This window comes from Thalia democratica, chromosome 1 (assembly GCF_965202585.1).
Source record: "Thalia democratica chromosome 1, ktThaDemo2.hap1.1, whole genome shotgun sequence".
In the NCBI taxonomy this organism is placed as follows: Eukaryota; Metazoa; Chordata; class Thaliacea; order Salpida; family Salpidae; genus Thalia; species Thalia democratica.
Window position 1 is genome coordinate 49,782,873 of NC_139165.1, and position 24,048 is coordinate 49,806,920.

The 24,048-nt window shown below is 26.5% G+C and overlaps 1 protein-coding gene across 2 annotated transcripts; it reads left to right on the forward strand.

The window, feature by feature from the left end:
* Positions 1–391: 391 nt before the first annotated feature.
* LOC145847802 (sorting nexin-19-like) lies at positions 392–22,160 on the forward strand. 2 transcript variants are annotated; one of them, XM_082953743.1, is made up of 13 exons: positions 392–413; positions 703–813; positions 1,173–1,362; positions 1,587–1,704; positions 1,786–1,983; positions 2,194–2,453; positions 3,975–4,161; positions 5,464–5,614; positions 6,552–6,740; positions 9,850–9,959; positions 10,404–10,744; positions 19,357–19,508; positions 20,468–22,160. In XM_082953743.1, exons 3-13 carry the CDS (start codon positions 1,182–1,184, stop codon positions 20,771–20,773), a joined length of 2,193 nt encoding a protein of 730 aa, XP_082809869.1. In that variant the 5' UTR covers positions 392–413; positions 703–813; positions 1,173–1,181; the 3' UTR covers positions 20,774–22,160. The 2 variants fall into 2 exon arrangements, with proteins under 2 accessions (XP_082809869.1, XP_082809894.1); XM_082953768.1 differs by having other exon boundaries at positions 4,083–4,161.
* The last annotated feature ends 1,888 nt before the right edge of the window (positions 22,161–24,048 follow it).

A 24,048-nucleotide genomic window follows, 5' to 3' on the forward strand; every position in this document is an offset into this window, starting at 1 on the left:
CATTAAAATACTTAAAAAAAAGCTTATTTAGACTAACAGTCTTTTAGTCTCAAAACTTTATATATATAATAAGGTTTGACAATAAAATTTAGAAAATAGAAATTAATAAAAATCAACTATATTTTTAAAGCAATTTGTAACAAAATAAACGAGACTGATTAAAATTGTTTTTAAAATACTGTTGGTACATTTTACTTAGCTGTTTGAAGTAGTATAACTCCTCAAGGTTTGCCACAGTATTTAGACATAAAATATAACCTATAAAGAAATATTTTTATTTATACAATACTACTTAATAACTATCTAAGGTTAAAAACTCTGCGGGAAAAACTTACACTTGTCCAGTATCTCTTCAGTTTTGTCCTTGTTTGTCTTTTGCTTATGGTGTGCTAAAAAGGTCTGAGCTAATAACGGTCAGTTTAATATTTTTTTTGTAGAAAAAGCTTTGAATGGTTTTACTTTTAAGGTTATTGGTGCGAAAACTACTTAGTTTGTATAAGAGTAAGATCTTTTAATGATTCTTAATTTCTTTATAGTAAACTTTATTTTTAAATTCATAATTAGAATTTTCGTAGAAAGTTATTTTTAAGTACATTTTTATACATTTTTAAAAGTTTAATATAAAGAGCAGTGTAAAAATAAAGCGGAGTACTATAGAGTAAAATGAGTATATAAAATTAAGGTAAGTTTTTTTCTTTACAGTGCAAGCACATTTTAGCTATTCACTTGTGTAAAGCTATGAACAAATGCCAGAACGAAGAAATGACAGAAGAGCAACTTTCTACTGTACTTTATGAACAAGAATATTAGAAAGTGAGTGTATTTTGAGTTTAATATACTTTTAAAATGTTTTAAGTCTAATTAAATAAAACAATATACCACAAAACTATCTTACACAATAATTGAAAAACATATGCTAATAAAAATTTTGAAGAATATAAAATAATGTTTTTGTCTGACACCTTATCAATTGCTTTTACTGTTGGTCTTTAGATTTATTATAAATTTAAAACTTGTGTAATTTGAAAAAAAAAATGCTGTTAGTTTTTACTGGTAGTTAAAATAAAATAAATATTTCTTAAAGAGATATTAAAATGTATATTAGTTAAGCTTTTTTTAGATCTGTTCGAATTTTACAGTAATGCTTCGGTATAATTTTAATGCTGTTTCAGCTATATACAATGGAAACGTTAGTCATCACATTATTATCCCTAACACTTCTGGTCTACTACTTGTCTTCACTACCGCATGTGTTAAATTTTCTTCTAGCCTTTATTTTTACGTCTTTTGTTGGATACTTTTCTGTTGTAAACAACAAACTATGCTCAATCGATTTTATCTTCAAAGCAATCTTTCAAAATGGTAGGTTTTTCATACTTTTTATATTAGTCTTATTTTGTAGAAATAGTTGTAAAAAACCCGAAAGATTTAAACTACCAATTTTTTAATACCTGTTTTTTTTTTATTACTGACTATCAACTTAAATTTATGTTTGAATTGTCATAAAAAGTTATTGTTAGCATTAATTTTGGTCATTAAAATATAGTACTGTCATAAAACATACATAAATTATTATAATTATTTAGATTCTGAACCCGGTTATTTACTTCTTAATTCTGATGAAAGAACAAAGTTTGATGATAAGCTTACTCAAAAATTACGTGAACTAACTTCGAATATTGTTAATGAATTTATTTTGAGCTGGTAAGTGTTATATTTTACACTTTTGATAGGTTTGATTTCACTTATTGTTTATATCGTCTTAAACTTATTCGATTTTTTTAGGTATAACACAGTTAGTTACGATGAGACTTTTATCAAAGAAATTTCTTCACTATTTGAATATTTCTTCAACCAATTACGCCATAGAGTTGAAAAAATAGACAGAAACCTATTTACCAAAGCTATTTTGTCCATGTTTTTAAAGCACTACGATTGTTACAAACAATGTAAAAGAATTTGCGAGCAACGTATAAAAGAAAAGTTTGCTTGCTCATAAAACAATATTTCTTTTTTGTAGATATTTGGCTAACTTTCTAAAAACGTAATACCGATTGGCCATTCAACAAATTTTTAAGTACCATTTGAAGTTGTATATTTAGTAAACATGCTTTTTTCTCAACACTAAGTTATAGTGTTTTTAGTTGATACTTTAGCAAGTTACATACAGCAAATATGCCTTTATCTTTACAGGCTCGTTGACGACACTTGCTTACTTGAAGCCTATGAGAAACTCAACGGCCACCTTGCTATGTCCCTTAACGACACGCAAACGAATCATCAGAGGTCCATAGTAGTCGTCGTTTTGAAGGGATTGCTGCCTAATAACTACAACCTCGCAGGAACCTCTTTGTATGTTGTACGCGAGCTGATAGCCAAGAACTGCCTTGAAAGTCTCATTTCCATGTTGGCAGATCCTGTGTGGATACGCAAGGCTATTTGCGATATTTTAGGTTAGAAACAAAAGTTTTAATGTTTTTATTTGCTTTCATTGTTTTGTTTATTTTTTATAAAAATCTAGTTGTTCGAAACCAAAAAAAAAGGACTTTTTTACTTAAAAAAAATGTATATAAATTTTCCTAAAAGCTTTGTGTGTTTATGTTGAATTTATACTTTTTATGTAACTATATGATTAAAAAAATATCCAATATTTATTTCAACAGTTTATTACAATCAAAACAATGTTTCACTCCTATACTTGCATATAGGAGATCCTCAGTTGTTGTAAATAGGTCTGAAAAAATTTTTTGAACAAAATAAATGGAAGTGAAACAAAAATAAAAACTAAAAACTAATGTTTTAAGAGCAAAAATAAATCTTAAATATACTAAATTTAAGTAAAAAATTTTTAGTTTATGTTACGCTTTTAAGAACTTTGTTGGTAAGATACACAAAAAAAAAAAAAAAATATAGTGCTATATACGTTAAAATAGTAAAACATGACTCACATTGAAGTTAGTTGCCAGAAACCCACAACAACAGTTTCAAAAATTATAAAGATAACGGGACCGAACTAGCAAAATACATTTGGCATTTGAAACATAAAAAAATCACCTACGACATAAAATGGAGCATCCTTCACCACATTGGGGAAATTAAAAGCATACATAGCATCTGCAAAACCTGTATTTTAGAAAAAATAGAGATAGCCAATGCTAAGAAAAAAGTCAACTTAAATAAGAGGTACGAACTATTTGCAAACTGTCCACATTTCCAAAAGCTCTGCTTTAAAACTTAAACTAGCACCCGCTGATTAGTAAGTTAAATTATTTGTAATTGTAAAGAGTTTTTATCGCCCATGTAAAAATTGTTTCCTTTTTTATTTACACCAAAGCACGATACCAAATTAAAACTTTTGATTACACAATCTTTATTCAATAAGGCAATTTAACAAAAATTTTCTAACTTTGTAACTAAAGTATATTAATTCAAATTGTGCGCCAATATAGTTACGTCATAAACCTAACTTTGAAATTCTTATCTTTAAGTTTAAACAGTCAATTTATAGCATTATCAATTGCAAATGTTGTGTTTAGTATTCTATTTGTTTTTTCTGGCAACTAACTTCAATGTGAGTCATGTTTTACTATTTTAACGTATATAGCACTATATTTTTTTTTTTTTTTTGTGTATCTTACCAACAAAGTTCTTAAAAGCGTAACATAAACTAAAAAAATTTTTTACTTAAATTTAGTATATTTAAGATTTATTTTTGCTCTTAAAACATTAGTTTTTAGTTTTTATTTTTGTTTCACTTCCATTTATTTTGTTCAAAAAATTTTTTCAGACCTATTTACAACAACTGAGGATCTCCTATATGCAAGTATAGGAGTGAAACATTGTTTTGATTGTAATAAACTGTTGAAATAAATATTGGATATAAATCTCCTTAAAGACATTTAAGTCGAGAACTTTAAATTGTTTGATTTAAAACAAGTTACATTATTATTAAAAAAATATGAAAAATACATTAGACGATGATGATGCAGTAATAAATGAGCAGTCTAATTCTGGCGTACAAGTTAAGACTATTACAGATGATAATTTTGAAGAAGATTTACTTAACTTAAAAAGTTTATCAGATACCAAACAAATACCGTGTGAACAAGGACCAAATAAAGAATATAAATCCACCGAAAGTTCACCAGACACTTATTGCAAGTAAGTTTTAAGTCATTTATTAAATGAATTTTAAAACTGTTCAGGTTCTGGTTTTAATCAATTTTAGCTTAGTTTTGTTTCAATATATCTAATTTAAAGCAGAGAGGTTTAAGTCTTAAAAAAAAGACTAAAACTTAATTTGAAGATTTTAAAGTAAGCTATATGTAAAAAAAAATAAATTTAAACAGTAATAATAAATTGTTAAAATTTAATTACTTGGTTAACTATAAAAACTTGAAGAAAATTAGTTAAACATTTTGGAAGTTGTAGTGAATCTTTAACACAAAAGATCATGATTTTTAATTCACATTTAAAAATCTGTAGCTTTTAAATAGATTTTTTTACAGTGTATTGCTTTTTGATAAAGATAGTCTAAGTGAATTAAATGTATACCATTTGAATGTATTTGATTTGTTTAATTTTTTAGACACTACAAGTGCTAAAGAGTGTTTATATTTCAAAGTTATCTATCAGGAGGGCAAAACTAAGTATAAAAAATACTATAAGCTAAGAAAACAGGGTATTTGCTGAAAGCTAAAGAATTGAAACAAAAGCGCGTTTTTTTTTTTTGCAAATTTGTATACGTTTTTTGCAGATTTGCAGAAACGTACCAAGCTACGTGTCTTCTTGATAGTAATAATACTCCCATCTTATAATATTTTCATTAGTCCTGTAAACATGTTTATATTGCTGATTAAATAAAATATTCTACTTAAATAGGAATGATTAATAACAAATATATTTTTTCAAGTTATAAAGTTATATAGTTTTTGAAATTATTAGGCTAAGTAAAAAACAATCAATCTAGTAAATTACAAGAATTCATTACTATATAGGTAACAAAGTATAACATATAAATAGTTAATTCTGATCAACGTAACTTCAAGCTTTTAGTTTGTAAACAAATTTCAAATCATGCAATGCATGTGAATATTTAGTAGGTAATAAGTTGTTGTTGAGTGAAACTTTATTTCTTGCTATGAAAATAGTTTGTAACTTGAACCAAAAGGGTTTCTAATCAGGCTTAATAATGCTTTAAAAAGTTATACAGAGTATCTTGAACTCTACTTAGTAGAAGTGTTGTACAAGTGAAATGCAAAACATTTTTATTTGGTTGTTAGCAATTGGTAGTACTTAAACTATTATTATTATTTTAATTTTTTTATTAAAATCATTATAAGTTAAGTTAGAAAACACATGCCAAACCTTAATTTATAAGTTATATTAATTTAAACCTTTTTGTTGTATTTTGTCTGAAATTATAATTTTTAAATCTTATACAATATATAAACTATTACTTAGGCTACCGAATGCAAGCAGATTTGAAAACTTGCAAATTTTAGAAACCCTCGAAACTCAAGAAGTTCATGATCTATCAAAAAAGTATACTTTGTATAAAATATCTTATCAGACGGAAAAGAAAGAAAATGAGTTTACTTTTGAAAATAGACAGGTTTAATAATTTTAATTTGTCAAATTTTTGAACAACATAGTTTTTTTAAAAGTTTATTACATTTTGCTAAAAATAGATTTTTATTCAGTCTGAAAACCTCAGTAAGGCTAACTGCTTGTTATTTATTATTGTTTTTCAAGTTAGAATTGATATACTATTTTGAAAAAGTCTTGATCAAATCTAACCATGTAACATGTATTTAAAATAAAACATATTTGCACATGAAATTACTACATTTTTAGATATTTACAATTAAATAACAATTTTCTATTCTATCTTAATGTGAGTTATCATAATTTTATTTATGAAGTAAACTATAATATCTTTATTCCTTAATTACAGTTTTCTTTTAAAACAACAACAATAATAACTTCGCGGAGAAAATGTGTTTACATAATACAGGGTTGCCACTTTACCTGGAAACCTTGAAAAACCTGGAATTCGACAATTTAGCAAAAATTAACCTGGAAAAACCTGGAATTTGAGAAATTTTGGAAAAACCTGGAATTTTGATCAAAAAACCTGGAAAAACCTGAAACTTTTGATAATTTTAACTTTTTCAGTAGTAAAATTTCGATTTGACACAAAAAATCTATCATAAAAATAAGATTTTTTTTGTCATCATCAAAAATTTTTTTTATTAAAAACATATTTAAAGTAACTTTACAGTATCTTTTCAATGTTTTTATACTATTTAACACAGTTTCTTATATAGAAATTAACTCTAAACTAAAAATAAACTTAAAAGTGTGTACTTTTAAAAACCTGGAAGAAATTTGGAAAACCTGGAAAATTTTTTGAAAAACGAGTGGCAACCCTGATAATAGTACAATATTTAAAAATGTATCCAAGCTTGTTCGTTTAGTGCTGATGTATTATTCATTTAAAAATGTTTCTATAAATCTTATCTATTTGTTACTTGTATTAATATTTCTAGGTGTGTAGAAGGTTTAGAGAGTTTGTCAACCTCCACGATCGACTATTAAATAAAAGCCCTGCATTGAAAAAAGCTATGAAGTCTATAAAAGGCCCTTCAAAAACTTTTCCAATGGCGATTGGTCAAGGAAATATGGACAGAGCATTTATTGAAAAAAGGAAACTCTTTCTCCAAGAATATCTTAGACATGTTAGTATAAAATTTGAGTAAAAAGTTCATATAGAATTTTTTCTTCTATGTTCGGTTTTTAAAATAATCCTAGCTTTGTATTTAAATAAAATACTTTAATCATACATTCTGCTATTGTTTAGTTTTTTTAGTACTTAAAATGTTATATTTTTAGAACTTTTAACTTTTTTTTTCAAACAATGTTTTGTAAAATTAAATCAAGCATTTTCATCAAAGTTTATAAAATTTTTGGAAGCTTAACAGCATTTTACTCCCAATTTTGCGTACCAGCAGTTTTAAGTTATTAGTTATTGTCTTTAAGTGTGTTATACGGTAACGTTTATTGGGTGTTAAGAAAGATAAAGTGTAGGTTTTTCGTTATCTTAAACTCCAAGTATCTTTTAGTTATCTTTTCGTTTATTTGTGTTTTATTGTTTTTTTAATTACACAAACATCAGTATATTGTAATTTCATCGAAATATATAAAAATACTCAGATGCTATTGTTAAACGTTTTAATATATTTTCACTGCATATCTTCAGAAACGTTACTGCAGAATAAGAAGGTTTAAAACACAGTTTTTCACTAAAAGTAACAAAATAATATCTTAATGCTATTTAGTCATTAAAGAGATTAACAAAAGTATAATAATCCTTTTTTGGATATACTAATCACCAGGGGTACAGAAAAATTTCTCACTAGTGTCTACTGAAAACTATTATTATCGGGCATACTTGCATTATTAGTCCTTTGTACTAAGTAACGAAAAATTAAGGGCATAGGGGATGGGTTCAACATTATTTTATACTAAAAATAACGTTAGATTTTATATAAAAGCTTGAAGTACAAACCACAAGCCAGTTTTTATAGAATTGAAATACCTTGTTTAACTTTTCAGATATTGTAATTTTTATAAAAAAGTTTCCGATACAAATATATGGACCGCAAATTTTTCGGGGTCAATTTTCTCAAAAATTTAAAAAATCACTAGAATATTATCTTCTCCTTCACCTTTTGAGCTAGAGACCTCAAACTTTCAGAAAACGTTCCTTTTATAGTTTAAAATACTTTTAATGTTGGAATTTTAAGGATATTAAAAAACAAAAATTTTAGATTAAAAAACAAAAAAATAGGTAGTTTTGTTTCAATAAAAATTCTATTTTTTGAAATTAAAAAAAATCCTGAATTCAATCTTTTTAGAATTTAATTATACACTTTCTGTGAAAATTTTAAGAAGATTGCTTAAAAAATGAAGGAGGAGATAATTTTTTAGTGAAATGGTCTTTTTTCGCGTTTTGAGTTTGTGCCTTCCATTAGTAACCTATTAAGGTCACCGACTTTGATCGCTCATATCTTTAAAATTACTTTTAATTTTTAAGCGGTTAAAAATATCTGATAGCTCAAATAAAACTATAAAATAAGATCAACTTGTAAAAATCAAGGTGGACCCCCGATGCCCTTAACTTGATTAAGACGTTAAACCATCGAGCTTTTATGATTTGTTCTGCTGAGTTACTTCATTCTGAAACAGAGAAAATTAAAAAGACTTTTGTGAAAAATGGTTATCCATTGAAATTTATTAAGAGAGTCATTAAGTTACATGATGAAAGTTGTAGGAAACCTAAGTTGTTTGGACTGGAGAAGTTTCCTGCGGTTCACAAATTATCATGTTTGGGTAAATATCACAGTTATTTGAGAAGAAAGTAAGAGATCTTATACAATGAATTTACAATCAGATAAAACCCAGAGTAGTGTTTTTTTCAAATCCAGTTTTAAGATTGGAGTTCAAGGACCCGTTACCCAATCTAGATAAAAGTTGTGTAGTATATAGATTTAACTGCTTCTGTTAAAGAAGTTATGTTGGTCAGACTTCCAGGCATCTTAAAACAAGAGTTAATGAACATTTACCTAAGTGTGTATTAAATTTTATGAAAGAAAAAGACTAACATAAAGACAAAAACAGTTATTAATGCTGCAAAAATACCATCGATAACGGAACATTTGATTGTGCACAAGATTGAACACAGATTGTGCAATAACTATATGCTATCGAGATTCCGAGTAGTTAGCCATTTCAATAATGTAATTGACCTAGTGAGATTAGAGGCTAAATCAATATTTTTAAACAATAAACTGTAATTATGTAACCAAAAACATTTTGATTATAAAGTGTCTTTATTTGTCTAATTAACTGACCATTTTCTTTTGTATTTATTATGCTTAGTTTTATAATTATTTTTGCGTTGATTATTTTTCTACTTTTGTAAATCTCATAAATGACCAATTAGCATTAAGATATTCTTTTGTTGTTTTTAGTGCAAAGCTGTGTTTTAAACCTTGTTATTCTGCAGGAACGTTTCTGAAGGAATGCAGTGAAAATATATTAAAACGTTTAACAATAGCATCTGAGTATGTATGATATATTTCGATTTTATTATTTTGTTATAATTTGTAGTTTCAGTCTAACTTTTTAGTTGTTTATTGTTATTCACTTGTTTTTGTTAATGTAAATAGGCTTTTGTACCATAGTATGATTGACTTCTACAAGAGCACGCAGTTAACAATATCCCCTTATTATCCCTATTGCGATAACTCTGTATATTTAATATGTACTTATACAGTGTGTAGTATTTACTCACTCTGACTTAGACTAGTTGTTGTAGTTTGAAAAAAAATACTGTCATAAAACGCTAGTTCCCAAACTAAGGGGGCGAGATCACTCTTTTGATAAATCCTTTTAAAGTATGTAGACCATGTAACAGAGTTGAAGTTTATTTTTTTATAGTAAGACATTTATTACCACGCTGAATAGGTATTAAATTCAAATTAAGTATAATAAATTAAATAATTAGAATATCTCTTTTATATCTATATTTCATATAGAATATCTATTAAAATACTTACCAAATAAAATTAGTATATCAGTATGATGAAACATTACTTTCAGTCAAAGGTAATAATTGATTTTTGTATTTGAGTTGTAGTAATTCAAATTAATTCGATATGGTTAAAACTTATAAAGTTAATTCAGTTTATATCTTTTAGTATACCTATGTTTTTCAGCTCATATTTTAAAATTTTAAAGAATAACATAATTGCAACAACAGTTATCCTAACAATAAAATTTTAGCTATGCCACATTCCAGTAGTCGAGTGCCAACCTGAACTTTCAGAGTTTCTTGCTTTGGACTCAGACCCCAGAATTGCATTTGTTGGAAAGTCAACAGAAATTTTACCGAGGTTTTAAAAGTTTAAAACATATTTTCATGATAAACAATAATAAATAAAAGTTTATTAGTTATATAATGACCTTTTTTGTTTAGAGAGCACAAAAATAGTGATTATGTTGATATTTTAATAGCATTTAAATTAAAAAAGTTTTACTGAATTTTAGTTTAATGAAGTTATAAAAAATTGTCTAATAGCTAATGACCCATACTAAAAAATATATATTCTTGTAATAATTTTTTTTTAATTTTGTCAATGAACTTAATAATTGCTTATTAAAATGGAACAATGTTATTTTATATGTAAAGTTTCCAAGATAAAATTTACAAGTTCAGAGCACCTTGTTATTTTAAATAATAAATACTACTTAAAAAATTGCCTCGAGCTTTTCTCAAAACTTAAGTTATTTCTAATTTATATACATACCTTGCAAAATAAAATTTTACTTACCAACAGAATCGACAAGATGTTCATATCAGCGGTGAGCAACATCCGCGACAAGTTCAACAGCAACCAAGAAGCCACCGGCAACCAGTCAAATAACAACTCGCAGATGGTGCAGAAAATACGCCGAATCGTCACCGGCAGCTGGCACAAAACGTCGCAAATGGACGAGATGTTCGGTCACGTCACCAGAACTCTGACCTCTGGCGGACAAAAAAGCGAAGAGAGATGGGCGGAATGCGGTGAGCTGCTCGGGAGGCGGTTGGCCAATAAGCGACAAGCGAAGACTCGCAGTGGTCCTTGTGACGAAAGTGCAGTTGGAGTGAATAACAATGATGAGCAGTCTATTGCTTGTTAGTTTTTAATTACTTGTGTTGAAAAAATGTTCGACGTTAAACGTATTTCTATATCTATTGACCTCATATAGCAATTTGTTTCAGTATTATTTTTTATTATTAGTAGTTTACATATATATATATATATACCGTGACGATGGTTTAGCAGTGGTGGACATTCTACCGGGACCAGATATGGAGAGAAAAGTCAAACATCTAAGAAAAGTCTTTAAAAACATTTGTTTTGATGTCACCATCGAAGCCAATCTGTTTGTAACAGACTTCTTAGATGTTACTTTAGATCTTCAAAATGAAAGTCATAAGCCGTATAGAAAACCAAATGCGCATACGGTTTATGTGAATAGCAAGTCAAACCATCCAGAGCATGTGTTAAAACACATACCGGTGGCAGTGAATAACCGCCTCCAGAAGATTTCTAGCAGTCAAAGCATTTTTAAGGAAACAACCCAACAATACCAGGAAGCTATAAGAGAAAGTGGGTACGATCACGAGTTAGCCTATAGCCACAAAAGCGAGAAGGGTAAGAACAAGAAAAGAAGGAGAAGAAATATTCTATATTTCAACGCTCCATTCTGCAAAAGTGTGTCAACGCGTGTTGGGAAGCGCTTCCTAGAGATTGTGGACAATAACTTTACTGAAAACCATCCATATTGTAAAGTTTTTAACAAGAAGACACTAAAAGTGTCCTACTCCTGCATGCTAAACATGAAACAACTTATAATGGCACACAATCGAAAGATGTTAGACACGCAGGACAAAGAGAGGCGAATGTGTGACTGCAAAAAACAAGAATGCCCGGTAAATGGAAGTTGCTTAATGGAAAATATTATATGTAAAGCTACAGTCATAACTGAAAACCAGACCAAGTTTTATGTTGGCTCGACTGGACTATCGTTCAAGAATCGCTACACAAAGCACAAGTACAGCTTTAAACACGAAAAACATAAAAACACGACAACTTTATCGCAGTACATTTGGAAACTAAATAATAACGAAGTTAATTTTAAAATTCATTGGGAAATATTAACAAGAACGAAAAATAAATATAGTTTAAAAAACGTATGTAAATTGTGTAATGCGGAAAAAATCGAAATTTTAAAAGTTAATAAATCAGAATCTCTAAACAAAAGAAACGAATTACAAACTGGTTGCATACATTATCGTAAACAATTTATCTAAAAACTATGTTAATAATTTTGTCTAAAAGCAACTATCTATTATTACGTAATATCTAATTTTGTATAACTTTATTGCTGTACTTACAAGTTTGCTTTTCATTGAATAAAACTTGGCTGAAGACGCGTATTAAACGCAGAAACAGCTGTCCCAAGCAAAAGTTTATTTTGTGTATTTTAATATTATATATATATATATATATATAGAAATAACATACACAAAATATATATATATATAATTTATTAAAATGGCGATTTTAAAAATTCTGGAACATATGTTTCATAAAGCTTTAATCATCAGCCAGTTAAATTCAAAATAAAAAGCACTGTACTAAACAAAGATACAAAAGTTATGCAAAAAAACAAAAAACAGTATGACGTAATATTGTACATTACAAATATTCAGTACAAAAATCGATCTACCTTCTAACTAATCAAACAACTAAAAATTAACGAAAACAACAGTTAATTGACTATAAAATGCTTCAAAATTTGTTGTGTTTTAAGAGAAGCTTTTTCGTATGTCGACAAGACGATATAAATTCGCTCCTCTTATTTAAATGAGCAATATTACGTCATACTGTTTTTTGTTTTTTTGCATAACTTTTGTATCTTTGTTTAGTACAGTGCTTTTTATTTTGAATTTAACTGGCTGATGATTAAAGCTTTATGAAAAATTAAAGCTTTATGAAACATATGTTCCAGAATTTTTAAAATCGCCATTTTAATAAATTATTTAAAAGCCCTTCAAGTGGGCTCAGTTGAAAGTGTTTAAGTTTAAACATTAACCTTATTTTATATATATATATATGTATATAATATTAAAATACACAAAATAAACTTTTGCTTATATATATATATTTATTTATTTAATTATATAAAAACTATAATTCAAACAGCTGTTTCACACATTGAAATGTAAAATTTCATGTGATCTTCAGTGAGTTGTAGTTTATTATAATAGTGAACAGAAATTTCGATTTTAGAATTTTTTATAGTAATTATGACGTAGTAATGGTACAGTTTATTGTACGATTAGTTGAATTTGAAATACGCTGTAAATGTTATTCTATGCTTTTTAGGAAAGTTTAAAAAGGTGATTTTTAAATATTTTTATAAATGTTTAATAGTTTTTATATAATTAAATAAATAAATATTAAGCTCCAATTTGATTTGTCGAGCACTATCGATCAGAACTTTGTATAAAACCTTTAATATATATATATACAGAACTAAAATACACAAAATAAACTTTTGCTTGGGACAGCTGTTTCTGCGTTTAATACGCGTCTTCAGCCAAGTTTTATTCAATGAAAAGCAAACTTGTAAGTACAGCAATAAAGTTATACAAAATTAGGTATTACGTAATAATGGAATAGATAGTAAATTTTGACAAAATTATTAACAGAGTTTTTAGATGAATTGTTTTCGATAATGTATGCAACCAGTTTGTAATTCGTTTCTTTTGTTTAAAGATTCAGATTTTTTAACTTTTAAAATTTCGATTTTTTCCGCATTGCACAATTTACATCCGTTTTTTAAATTATACTTATTTTTCGTTCTTGTTAATATATCCCACTGAATTTTAAAATTGACCTTGTAATTTTTTAGTTTCCAAATGTACTGCGATAATGTTGTCGTATTTTTATGTTTTTCGTGTTTGAAGCTGTACTTGTGCTTTGTGTAGCGATTCTTGAACGATAGTCCAGTCGAGCCGACGTAAAACTTGGTCTGATTTTCAGTTATGACTGTCTCTTTAAATATAATATTTTCCATTAGGCAACTTCCATTTACCGGGCATTCTTGTTTTTTGCAGTCACACATTTGCCTCTCTTTGTCCTGCGTGTCTAACATCTTTCGATTGTGTGCCATTATAAGTTGTTTCATGTTTGGCATGCAGGAATAGGACACTTTTAGTGTCTTCCTGTTAAAAACTTTACAATATGGATGGTCTTCAGTAAAGTTTTTGTCCACAATCTCTAGGAAGCGCTTCCCAGCCCGTGTTGCCACACTTTTGCAGAATGGAGCATTGAAATATAAAATATTTCTTTTCCTTCTTTTCTTGTTCTTACCCTTCTCGCTTTTGTGGCTATAGGCTAACTCGTGATCGTACCCACTTTCTCTTATAGCTTCCTGGTATTGCTGGGTTGTTTCCTTAAACATGCTTTGACTGCTATATACCAGTGGCGTAGCGTGGTATTTTGGTCAGGGGGTGCGCAAATTTTTTTCTCAAAAAAATTCTTAAATTAAAACTTTTGGGCCGCAATTTTTTCGGGGTCAATTTTCTCGGAAATTTAAGAAATTACTAAAAATCTATCTCCTTCATTTTTCAAGCAATCTTCTTCAAATTTTAGAAAATGTTCCTTACATTACAAGAAAAAAAATGTACTTTAGTATTTAGATAATTAAAATAAATAAAAATTTTATATAAAAAATTTAAAGATTTAGTCTTTTTTTTTCAAAAATAAAAAAATTACTACAAATTTTTCAATTCACAAGTAATGTTTTTTTGTTATTGTATAAAGACAGGGTTGCCACACACTCAGGGAATCTCAGGGAATTTTCAAACTGTAGAAAATCTCAGGGAATCTCAGAGAATTTTGGCATTTTTCTTTTAACTCAGGGAAACTCAGGGAAGTTTTGATTTTTTCTCTAAATTTCAGGGAAGTTTTTGAAAATCTCAGGGAAATTTTTTTCTAGATCTAGAATGAGGTTTAGTTAATCCAGTTTCAATATTTTGTTCAAAAGTAGTAATTTTTATTATTTAAGTGGTAATTTAGAATTTTTTTAGCCTTGCGGCTAGTTCTTCAATAATCTTAGTATTAACATTGTAGTTTTTTTAAGTTTTAAATTTATATTTACTTAAGTAAAATCAAACAGTTTAGAGAAATGAAAGTTGTTGTTAACTATTCATTGAAAAATTCTAATAAACTTTTTATTTTTAGTTACTTATGTAGTTTAAAAAACACTATGTTGTACTATTTGTTCTTATTTTTTAAATAATAAAGTTATTTGTTATTTGTTTACAACTACTTGTTTTCAGTAAAAAAAATTAAAATGAATACAGATTAGTGTTGTATTACTTATGTTAAAAAAATAGAGGTTAAATTTTTGTTTATAAATAATAATTTCAAAAGTAGTAGCAGTAATGGTAATTAATTTTTTAGTGTGGTTGTTTTAATATACTTTACAACTTTTTTTGCAGATTTAATTTAAAAGCTTTTTTAAGTATTATGAGTAAAGTACAGTTTAAAACCTTGTTTAAAAAAAGTTGGCTTAACCATGAAGACTTCAAAGATTGGTTACTTGAGGATGTAGACAAAGAGAAGTTTAAATGTAAGTGGTCTGGTGATGATACACCAATGGCCTTATCCAACATGGGTATAAGGGCATTGAAATCGCACAGTATGTCGAAAAAACATCTTAAATTGAAAGCCTCTAAGAGTAAAAATAATGCAATTACTTCTTATTTTGGTGGGACTAATAGTTCAACTAGTATATCAGCTGCAACTTCTTCAACAGCTGCTGAAATTTATTGGGCTCTCAAGTGTACCAAAGAAAACTGGTCAGGAAACTCTTGCAATGATAATAACACTTTATTCACTACCATTTTTCCTGATAGTGAAATTGCAAAAAAGTTCTGCATGAATAGAACCAAATATTCATATATAACAAACTTTGGTATAGCCCCTTTTTTTAAAGATGTCTTAAAAGAAACAGTTTTATGCTCGTCTTTTTATTCCATTTCATTTGATGAGTGTTTCAATAAAATCTTGCAAAAAACTCAACTAGATTTGGTGGTGAGATGCATGAAGAAAAAAAAAGGACACTGTCAATATTTTACTTCAGCATTTTTAGGTCACTGTACTGCAGATAATTTAAAAAAAGCCCTATTGACCGAAATTCAAGAGTTAAACCTAAAAAATTTGACCCAAATTTCAATGGATGGACCAAATGTGAACGTTGCTCTTGCAAAAAAAAGTTAACTTTGATAGAGAGGCTTCAGGTCTACCTCAACTTATTAACACAGGGTCCTGCAGCTTGCACATTATTGTCGTGCAAAAATTTAGTTTTTAATTTTTAATTGGTTTAAACCTTTTAAGATTGAGTTTTTGAAAACAGATTTTTTCATAAATTTAATGCAGAAGCATACACATACAACCTTCCTTTTATTATTAAAGAAGAAAAATGAGAATGAGGTATTAATAATTTGTGTTAGAAGAGAAAAAAAAAATTTTAAGATTTGAAAAATACTCAGGGAAACTCAGGGAAATTTAAGGTTACTCAGGGAAATTTTTGGTCACTCAGGGAAGATTTTTTGGCTCAAAGAGTGGCAACCCTGTAAAGATTAAACTGTTAAAGTTTGAAGAAGATTGCTTGAAAAAAGTATTAGTAGATAGATTTTAAACAAACTAGCCTTTTTTCGCTGTTTTAGTTTTCCCTTCCCATAGGGAACCTATTATGCGGCCCGACTTTGACTGTTCATATCTAAAAAAAAAATCGATTTTTTTAAAACAACAAAAAGTATCTTAAAGCTTTAAAAAAATCTATAAAATAATATCAACTTCTAAAAAACATGGCTTACCCCCCTATGGCCTTAAACTACAAATAAATAGTCAACTAAGTACAACAATTAATACATCAAAACATTTTTCTCTGAGCAATTTCTAAATAATGTTCAATATCTATTTTATATAAGCAAAAAAGAATTGTATTAAACTTAAAATAACTCATACTTTTAGTTTGTTGCAGCTTTTAATATACTATCTCTATCTTTTATATAAAAATGTTAAAATTTCAGTATTTAAATTAAAAGTTTTGAATCTAAAGAGCTAGTTTTTTTTTTGTTTTAACTTTTACATTTTTGGCTATATTACAATATAAAACTGTAAAAATATATCTTAACAAATGAAGAAAATCTGAAATATAAACAAAAATTAAAATTTTATACCACTTGAACTGCAGTCTTGAGTAATAGCAATATCTGGTGTTGGTCTGCTATTTTTCAATTCAAGTTTTTTAGCTTCAGATAGTTTTCCTATCTGACATATTTTTAGACTTGCAACATTCCATACAATACTACTTTGCATATTTTTTTCTAATAATAATCTAAAAATTAATAAAAACAGATTTTTACTTTTTATTTAGTTTTATAAAACAAATTTTCAAAAAACAACCAACTTTGAAGCTATCAGGATTGCCTTGCCACTCTTTGAGTCATAATAACTATCCTGAGTTAGTTTAAAAACATCATGTGTCATCATAGGCATTTTAAATTTTTTTAAAGATATTTTTTATTGTTTTTAAACTAATAGAAACTAGGCTGCTGTTAAAAAAAGCTTTTAAAACCACTTAATCTACCCTGAGTTAACAAAAAAAACAAATATATCCTTAGTCAGCCTGAGCTTAAAAATACTTAATTTTATAAAAAATTAAAAAAATTATCCTGCTTTTAACTGAGTCATACTAAAGTTTTCCAAAACTTCATAGAATCTTGAGTTATCCTTAGTGTGTGGAAAGATTTTACTAAATGTTTTTGATACAAAACAAAAAGTTAAAAAAATAAATTTTTGAAGGTCAACCTTTTCAATGCTTTTAAAAATTCACAAGAAATATAGCTTTTCACTTATCTCTAGATCAGTTTTTCTATGATCTTTAGGGAATAGCATTTTTTAAATACTACAAACAGTGGGTAGAAAGAATTTTTTTTTAAATACCATTTAAACTTGATTTAAAATTAAATAAATTTAAATTTAAAATTAATCAAATAAGTCTTTAAGACTAAATATTGATTGTAAAAAATCTGTTTTACAAGTTACTATAATATTATTCATGATGTGACTGAATAAATTTTAAAATAACTTGCTACAAAAATTGATTAATTTTTTAACTTAATGGCTGATAGAATAGCAAAGTTTGATTTGTTTGTTATCTTAATAAAAAAAGAAACTACTTTTAATAAAAATTTTAAGTTAAGGGTAATTTAAAGAATAATATTTGTACAGTGAGATTAAAACTTCATTCACAGTATGAACTGTTTATTTATTATTTGTTTTATTATTTTTTTTTGTTATTTATCTTTTAAATTATGTTGTTAATATATTTTGTTCTTATTATCAATTTATTTTTATTTTATTAGCAGTTATTAAATGCTATTTTTGCTACTATTTGTTTATTCTTGAATCATTATCACTATAAAACAGGTTTAGCTTTATGGTTTGCTAACAAAATGTTAGCATTTGTCCTTGTAGAAAATTCTCTCATAAGGTTATACTACTGCGGTGCACTAACTGGTTGCGTACTGTTTGAGTGTAAATTCTTATGAAGTTAATGAAGTTATAAAATTTTTCCTTATGGAGTTTTGCATCAACATTGGTGCACATTTGAAATCACGCACCGAATCAGTATACTGGGTAATTTCCCTAATTTGTTACTAATTAGTATTGAAATTTCGTTTTACTTTTCAAATACTAGAAAAACTTAGTTGAAAAACGGCAAATTAATCAGAAAAAAAAATCAATAAAGAATAAAGATATTACATTTTTTTTACCTCTTTTTTTTTGGGTGGCACGCATGCGCCAGCGTCCCTCCCCACGCTACGCCCCTGCTATATACATATATATATATATATATGTACTGAAAAATACTACAGTACTTTATTTGTCTTGTTTGTAATAAAAAGTTTTAAGTAGTACAGTACATATACTAAATGCAGTTAAAATAAATTTAGTCAAAAGTTTACAATAAATTTTTGCTTATTATATCCTAAGAATTTTCTAATAAATGCTCTAAGCTGGTTGGTATTTTTAAGAACATATGTTGTTTTTATGTTTAATTTAAGTAAAATACTTTATTTTAAAGATGCAATTTAATAGAAATATTAATGACAAGGTATAAGATTGAAAGAATAACTAAAAGGTTATAAGGTAGTTGAAAAGTAGTAAAACCTGTTAAACTTTATTACGGTAACAGTCTTTAAACATTACATCAGGGTTGCCAAAAAACCTGGAGTCTTGGAAAAGCATGTAATTTAACAACTTAGGCAAATAACTTGTATTTTGAGAAATTTTGGACAAAAATAACAAAAAAAACCTGAAATTTTAAAATGATTTTACATGTAAAGTAATGAAATTTGGAATTGACACAAAAAATCTGTCATATAGATAGTGTTTTTTTTTAATTATAAATTTTTTATTAATAACACATTTAAAGTAGCTTTACAATATCTTTTCCATGTTTTTTTACTAATTAAGACAGTTTTTATACCTTAAACTTAATTTTATACTACAAGTAGAGCCCAAAAACTTGTAATTACGAATACCTGGAAGAAATTTCTAAAAAAAATTTGGCAACCCTGTTACATGTTTTTAAAGTTTTTTTATTCAGTGTATATGATATACTTATTTATAGTACTTTATTGAGTATAATTTTCAGTACTTATATGTCGATGCTTAGGAACAGTATGGTCAATAAACAAAGGTGAACAGACGTTAGTGTACATGTTGTTAGGAAAGTACTTGCAAAGCATTTCTAATGACACAGTAGAAAATCTTACCTCTATGAAAAAATGGTCATATTATATTGAAGTAAGTTTTTAAAATTAAAGTAAAAACTTTTTAATTTAATAATTTTGTAAATTTTAGTAAAAATAACAAATAAAACGTGATTAATAACATCTGTAATTTAGTTGTATATTGGTTTGGAACATGTTGTTATCACTTATAATAGTAGCATAATTACTTATTTGATTAAAAGCAGTTTTTTGCTTTGTTTATATACCGATAAATATTTATTTGTGTACTTTTTTTGAAAATTTTCTTAAGTTGCAATAATTTAAATATAAATTTTGTATTAGTTTCTTTTATGCAGATACATTTTATTTTTGGTTTCTTATAAAATGAATTAGAACAAAACATATTTAAGTTGAAACGTAAACTTTTATTTCAAACAAATTAAATTATAAATAGTAATGTAATACTGTATTATTATCTCATGTAAAATGAAAATTTTATTAAAAAGAGATAATTTGATTACTATATTAGTTAAAAATAATAATTGAGTGTTAAAAAACACACAATTTTTAGCATTTTTTCTGTATTGTTTTCAAGTAGCAAAGAAACTATTAAACAAAATAAAGTATTAAAATTCGGTTTCTTATTTGATAAGAAAAAGATATATATATTTTTCTTATGATAAGTATGTATAAGTAAATATAGTATTTTTTAGTTTTATTTTTGATTGTATTATACATATGTTTTTGAAATATAAATTTAGAGTAAAAAAAAACAACGTTTTTATTTACTTAACACTTAAATTTTTAAAATTTAACTTACCAAGTTTCAAAATACTTTTAACATTTATATCTACAGTATCATCATGTTGCTGAAAGTTTGTTAGTTTATAGTTCCATTTGTCATTTGATTATTTGTTTTCAAATAAAAATGTATTATAAATGAGCTAATAAAGATTAGTTTGCTATTTAAATGATAACTAACTAACGAATATTAGTAGTATAAACAGATTAAAAATTAAAATTATTTTGCAGAAACTTCAGTCGACATTATGGAACGAAAAAGGCGAATGGGTATCCACAAGCGAAGAAGAAAACACAACCCACAAAAGTGAACAGGAAACTCTTGGTGTTCTAAAGAAACTGTTTCCTGAATTTATAATTGCTGGCCGTATCGGCGAAGAAGAGTACTGTAAGGGTCTACAAAATGTTTTAAACAGCATTCAAAATGCCTCAATAAACAGACATTTGGTGTATCACCTAATCGATTGTTTGCTCAGTTTCGTCTTTCCTGATTTGGATGATTTACTTTTGACTCGCAGCAACATTAGCCTCAAATAGTGTCGTTATATTGCAGTTTAAAAAAATTCCTCTTCTATTGTTTCATTTTAGTAAAAAATAGTTTATAAAAATATTTGGTGAAGATTGATAATTTATAACAACCTTTTCTAATAATATTTGTTTTGTAATTTAACTAAAATGTTTCTAATTTAAAAGCAGCTTTATTATTAAAACTGACTAGCATATTTTGATGAGTGTTTTAAACATGTTTTTGAATAATTAGTTGAAGAATAAACCCATAAAATGAATTCTACTAATATTAGTTGTGCAATGATGCTTTGAGTTTTTCGTTAATGCCAACACATTTTAGGTTTTGAGCTTTGTAAAACTTACTTTTTGTATGCTTTCCCAATTAGAAATAAAGCATTATTAGTTCAAAATAATTATTTCGTTATTGCGCTTCTTTTTCAAAATATACGTATCTAATGTCTTGATTTAGGTGGTGGTATAATATGCTAGCATACCAGCTTTTTATTGCAAATGTTTAATTTTCTAAAATACTTGTGTTCTGATATTTTGCCTTTGAGTTTGTTTGCTGTGAAAATTGTTTAAGTTTGATATTTAGTTTTTTGTTAAACTATTGCTTAAAAATAGTTTAACATTTTTTTTCTTTATACAGATTAGATCAAAGTAAAAACGTTTCTAACTTTAAATATTATTTAAGTTCAGAATTTATTCATATCATAAAGTTTTTGGTTTTTTCTTCCTTTGTTTGAACGTAGTTGTTTTCATACATACAAATAAATATTTTACATGGTTAATAGAATGTTTTTAAAGAATTTAATATGTTTTATTTGTCCGGTAAAGAAAATTGTTTTGCGAAAACACAAACAATTTTACTTGTTAATTGTACCACTCCACTGCTTTATTTCAGTGAGTATAAGAATATTTTTGAAAAGAAAGTATATACAGAATAAAAAAACAAACATTAGCTTATCATGTGCACGGTGTTTACTACAAAAATTTACAATATAGTCTTTTCTTGTTTCTAAAACTGTTACCTTGTAATGATATTAGCATCTCATTTTAATATTTTAAAGCTCGTGAATAAATATGGAATTTTTTGTAATAATAAAAACAATTTTCATTATTCTCAAAACAAGCTTTTGCAAAACAATTTTTATAACTCTTAAAACAATTTTCTAAAACAATAAACAATATTGTTTACTTAAAGGAGTTACATTTGTTTTTTAGTGCTTATAAAACGGAATTTGACTTGCAATTACAGTGCAGTAGCAGTTTCGGCAAGTGTGCTTTAAGTTAAAATGCATTTTAAACACGTTAGATTTAAGAACTAATATTTTCTTGTGTGTTTAACTTTAGTTCTCGTATAGAGTGATGTAATTGTATCTTTGTGTTGTTTAGTTTATGTAAATAAATATAAGTGTTGTTTTGATTGTTGTATTAATATACTATAATAATCCTATTACCCCTTAATAACATCCCTGTAACGAGATAACCTGATAATTTTTGGTGTGTTAAAGTATCACAACAATAAAGTTTTATGCGGGTTTTGTGTTTTAAATACAGTCAGAAAATACCTGTTTTAATTATTGAACAACCATCTAGTTTTTAAAGTATATACAATATCTGTATACAAAGTTATCGTATTCATATTATGTCAATAAACTTACCTAATTTTTTTTCAAACATAACAAGTAAACGAGCTACAATTTTTACACATAAAAATAAGTAATATCTTTGACTTTCCATAAACAACTTTGGTTCCATGTTCTACATTTCCAATTTTTATATGATAGATTATATCTTAATTAAACGATAAAAAAACACTTATTCATTAAATATAATCACGGGTATTTATTTATGTTTTAAGCCCATAGTTTTATACTTACTTAATTGTGGAAAAATCAATGAAAGCTTGAATAAAATTTCATTTAGAAAAGGGGCATACGTTTCTGAAAGAAAATAAATTTTATAAAATTTTAGCTTACAGATCAGCTTCTACTTTTGCCCTTAAACACATACTTTTTTATTCAGCTTTATTTAAGGTATTCAAAATAAATCTTAATGGCGTCATAATAGTTGAAGCACTATACTATACGGCGGTATGTAGCTAAACTCATTGAGAACTGAAAAAAGTATTTTAGATATGAGTTGGTGCACCTAATCTGAATGTAATTTATGTGATATCCGGATTATAAACTGAAGCTAATGGACATTACTTTTTTCCTAAAATTACAACCACTATTATTTTTGTCTATGTATTATAATGTTTTTTCAATTAATAGTTTAGCAAAAATACTATTAAAGCATTACGTGTGTTAGAATTTTTAAGTTTTTTATAACACTTATTTTTAGCTGCGTAATTAAAAAATATAAGTATATACAATGAATAACAGTAAAAGTTTAAATTTTCTGCATTATTTCTTTTTTTATTAACTTTAAAGTTTGTGTACTTTTTACTTTAAACATGACAATAAAAGTTCTCAGCTTAAATACAAGGAGAATAATTAATTCAAAGTTTTAAATTTTATTAGCAATTGTTAATAAAAAAAAAATTGAATTAACTTTAAAGTTTAATTGAATTAAACGTACAAAACAAATAAAAACTATAAGTTTGTTATTTTAACGTATGATATATGGTTATTGGCATTCCTACTAGATATAATTTTCTAGCAATGAAAACCTAATTTTTTAATAATCATACTAAACATCCCATTATAAAAAATTAATGCAAAAATTACTAATACTCAACGAGTCAACGACAATAATGACGAGTAATGCATTTTGTATATACTTAAAACTGGACTTTTTTAAAAGCGTGTTTGTTAAAGTAGTTTATTATTTGGTTCTAGAAGACCCTTTTTGTTGTTGACACGTTCTTTTCAACATTAAAAACAAATCAAATAGTCGCCATAACTTTCAAAAAACTTTATTAATTAACTACAAATTAGAAGTTTAACAATGTAACGTAGTATGATCTTCGAACAAGCAAAACCAAAAACATATTCATCGAAAGTTTTTATGAAATTTACACGCTAAAAAAATAATAAAAGGCTAAAATTCAACTCTAATGGATTAAAGACAATACTTTTTCAAGTTTAAAAAAACCAATTAAGTTTGAAATTTCGGGCTGTGTTTAAAGTGCAAATTAAATTGGCTGGTTACTATACAAATATAAGTTAGTTAAAATTTGAACCATTAATCACAAAAGTCCGTTCTTCATGCAAAATATTTTTTTTTTCTATTTGAATAAAAAAGAATATTTTTTACATATAAATCGGACAGCAATGTCAGCAATGACAGAAAAGGAT

Bases quoted from the DNA above. Each gene is read 5' to 3' on its own strand.
- LOC145847802 (XM_082953743.1), top strand. From the start codon at position 1,182: ATGGAAACGTTAGTCATCACATTATTATCCCTAACACTTCTGGTCTAC. The intron at 1,705-1,785 runs GTAAGTGTTATA...CGATTTTTTTAG, and splicing joins AATGAATTTATTTTGAGCTG to GTATAACACAGTTAGTTACG. The intron at 2,454-3,974 runs GTTAGAAACAAA...AAAATACATTAG, and splicing joins GGCTATTTGCGATATTTTAG to ACGATGATGATGCAGTAATA.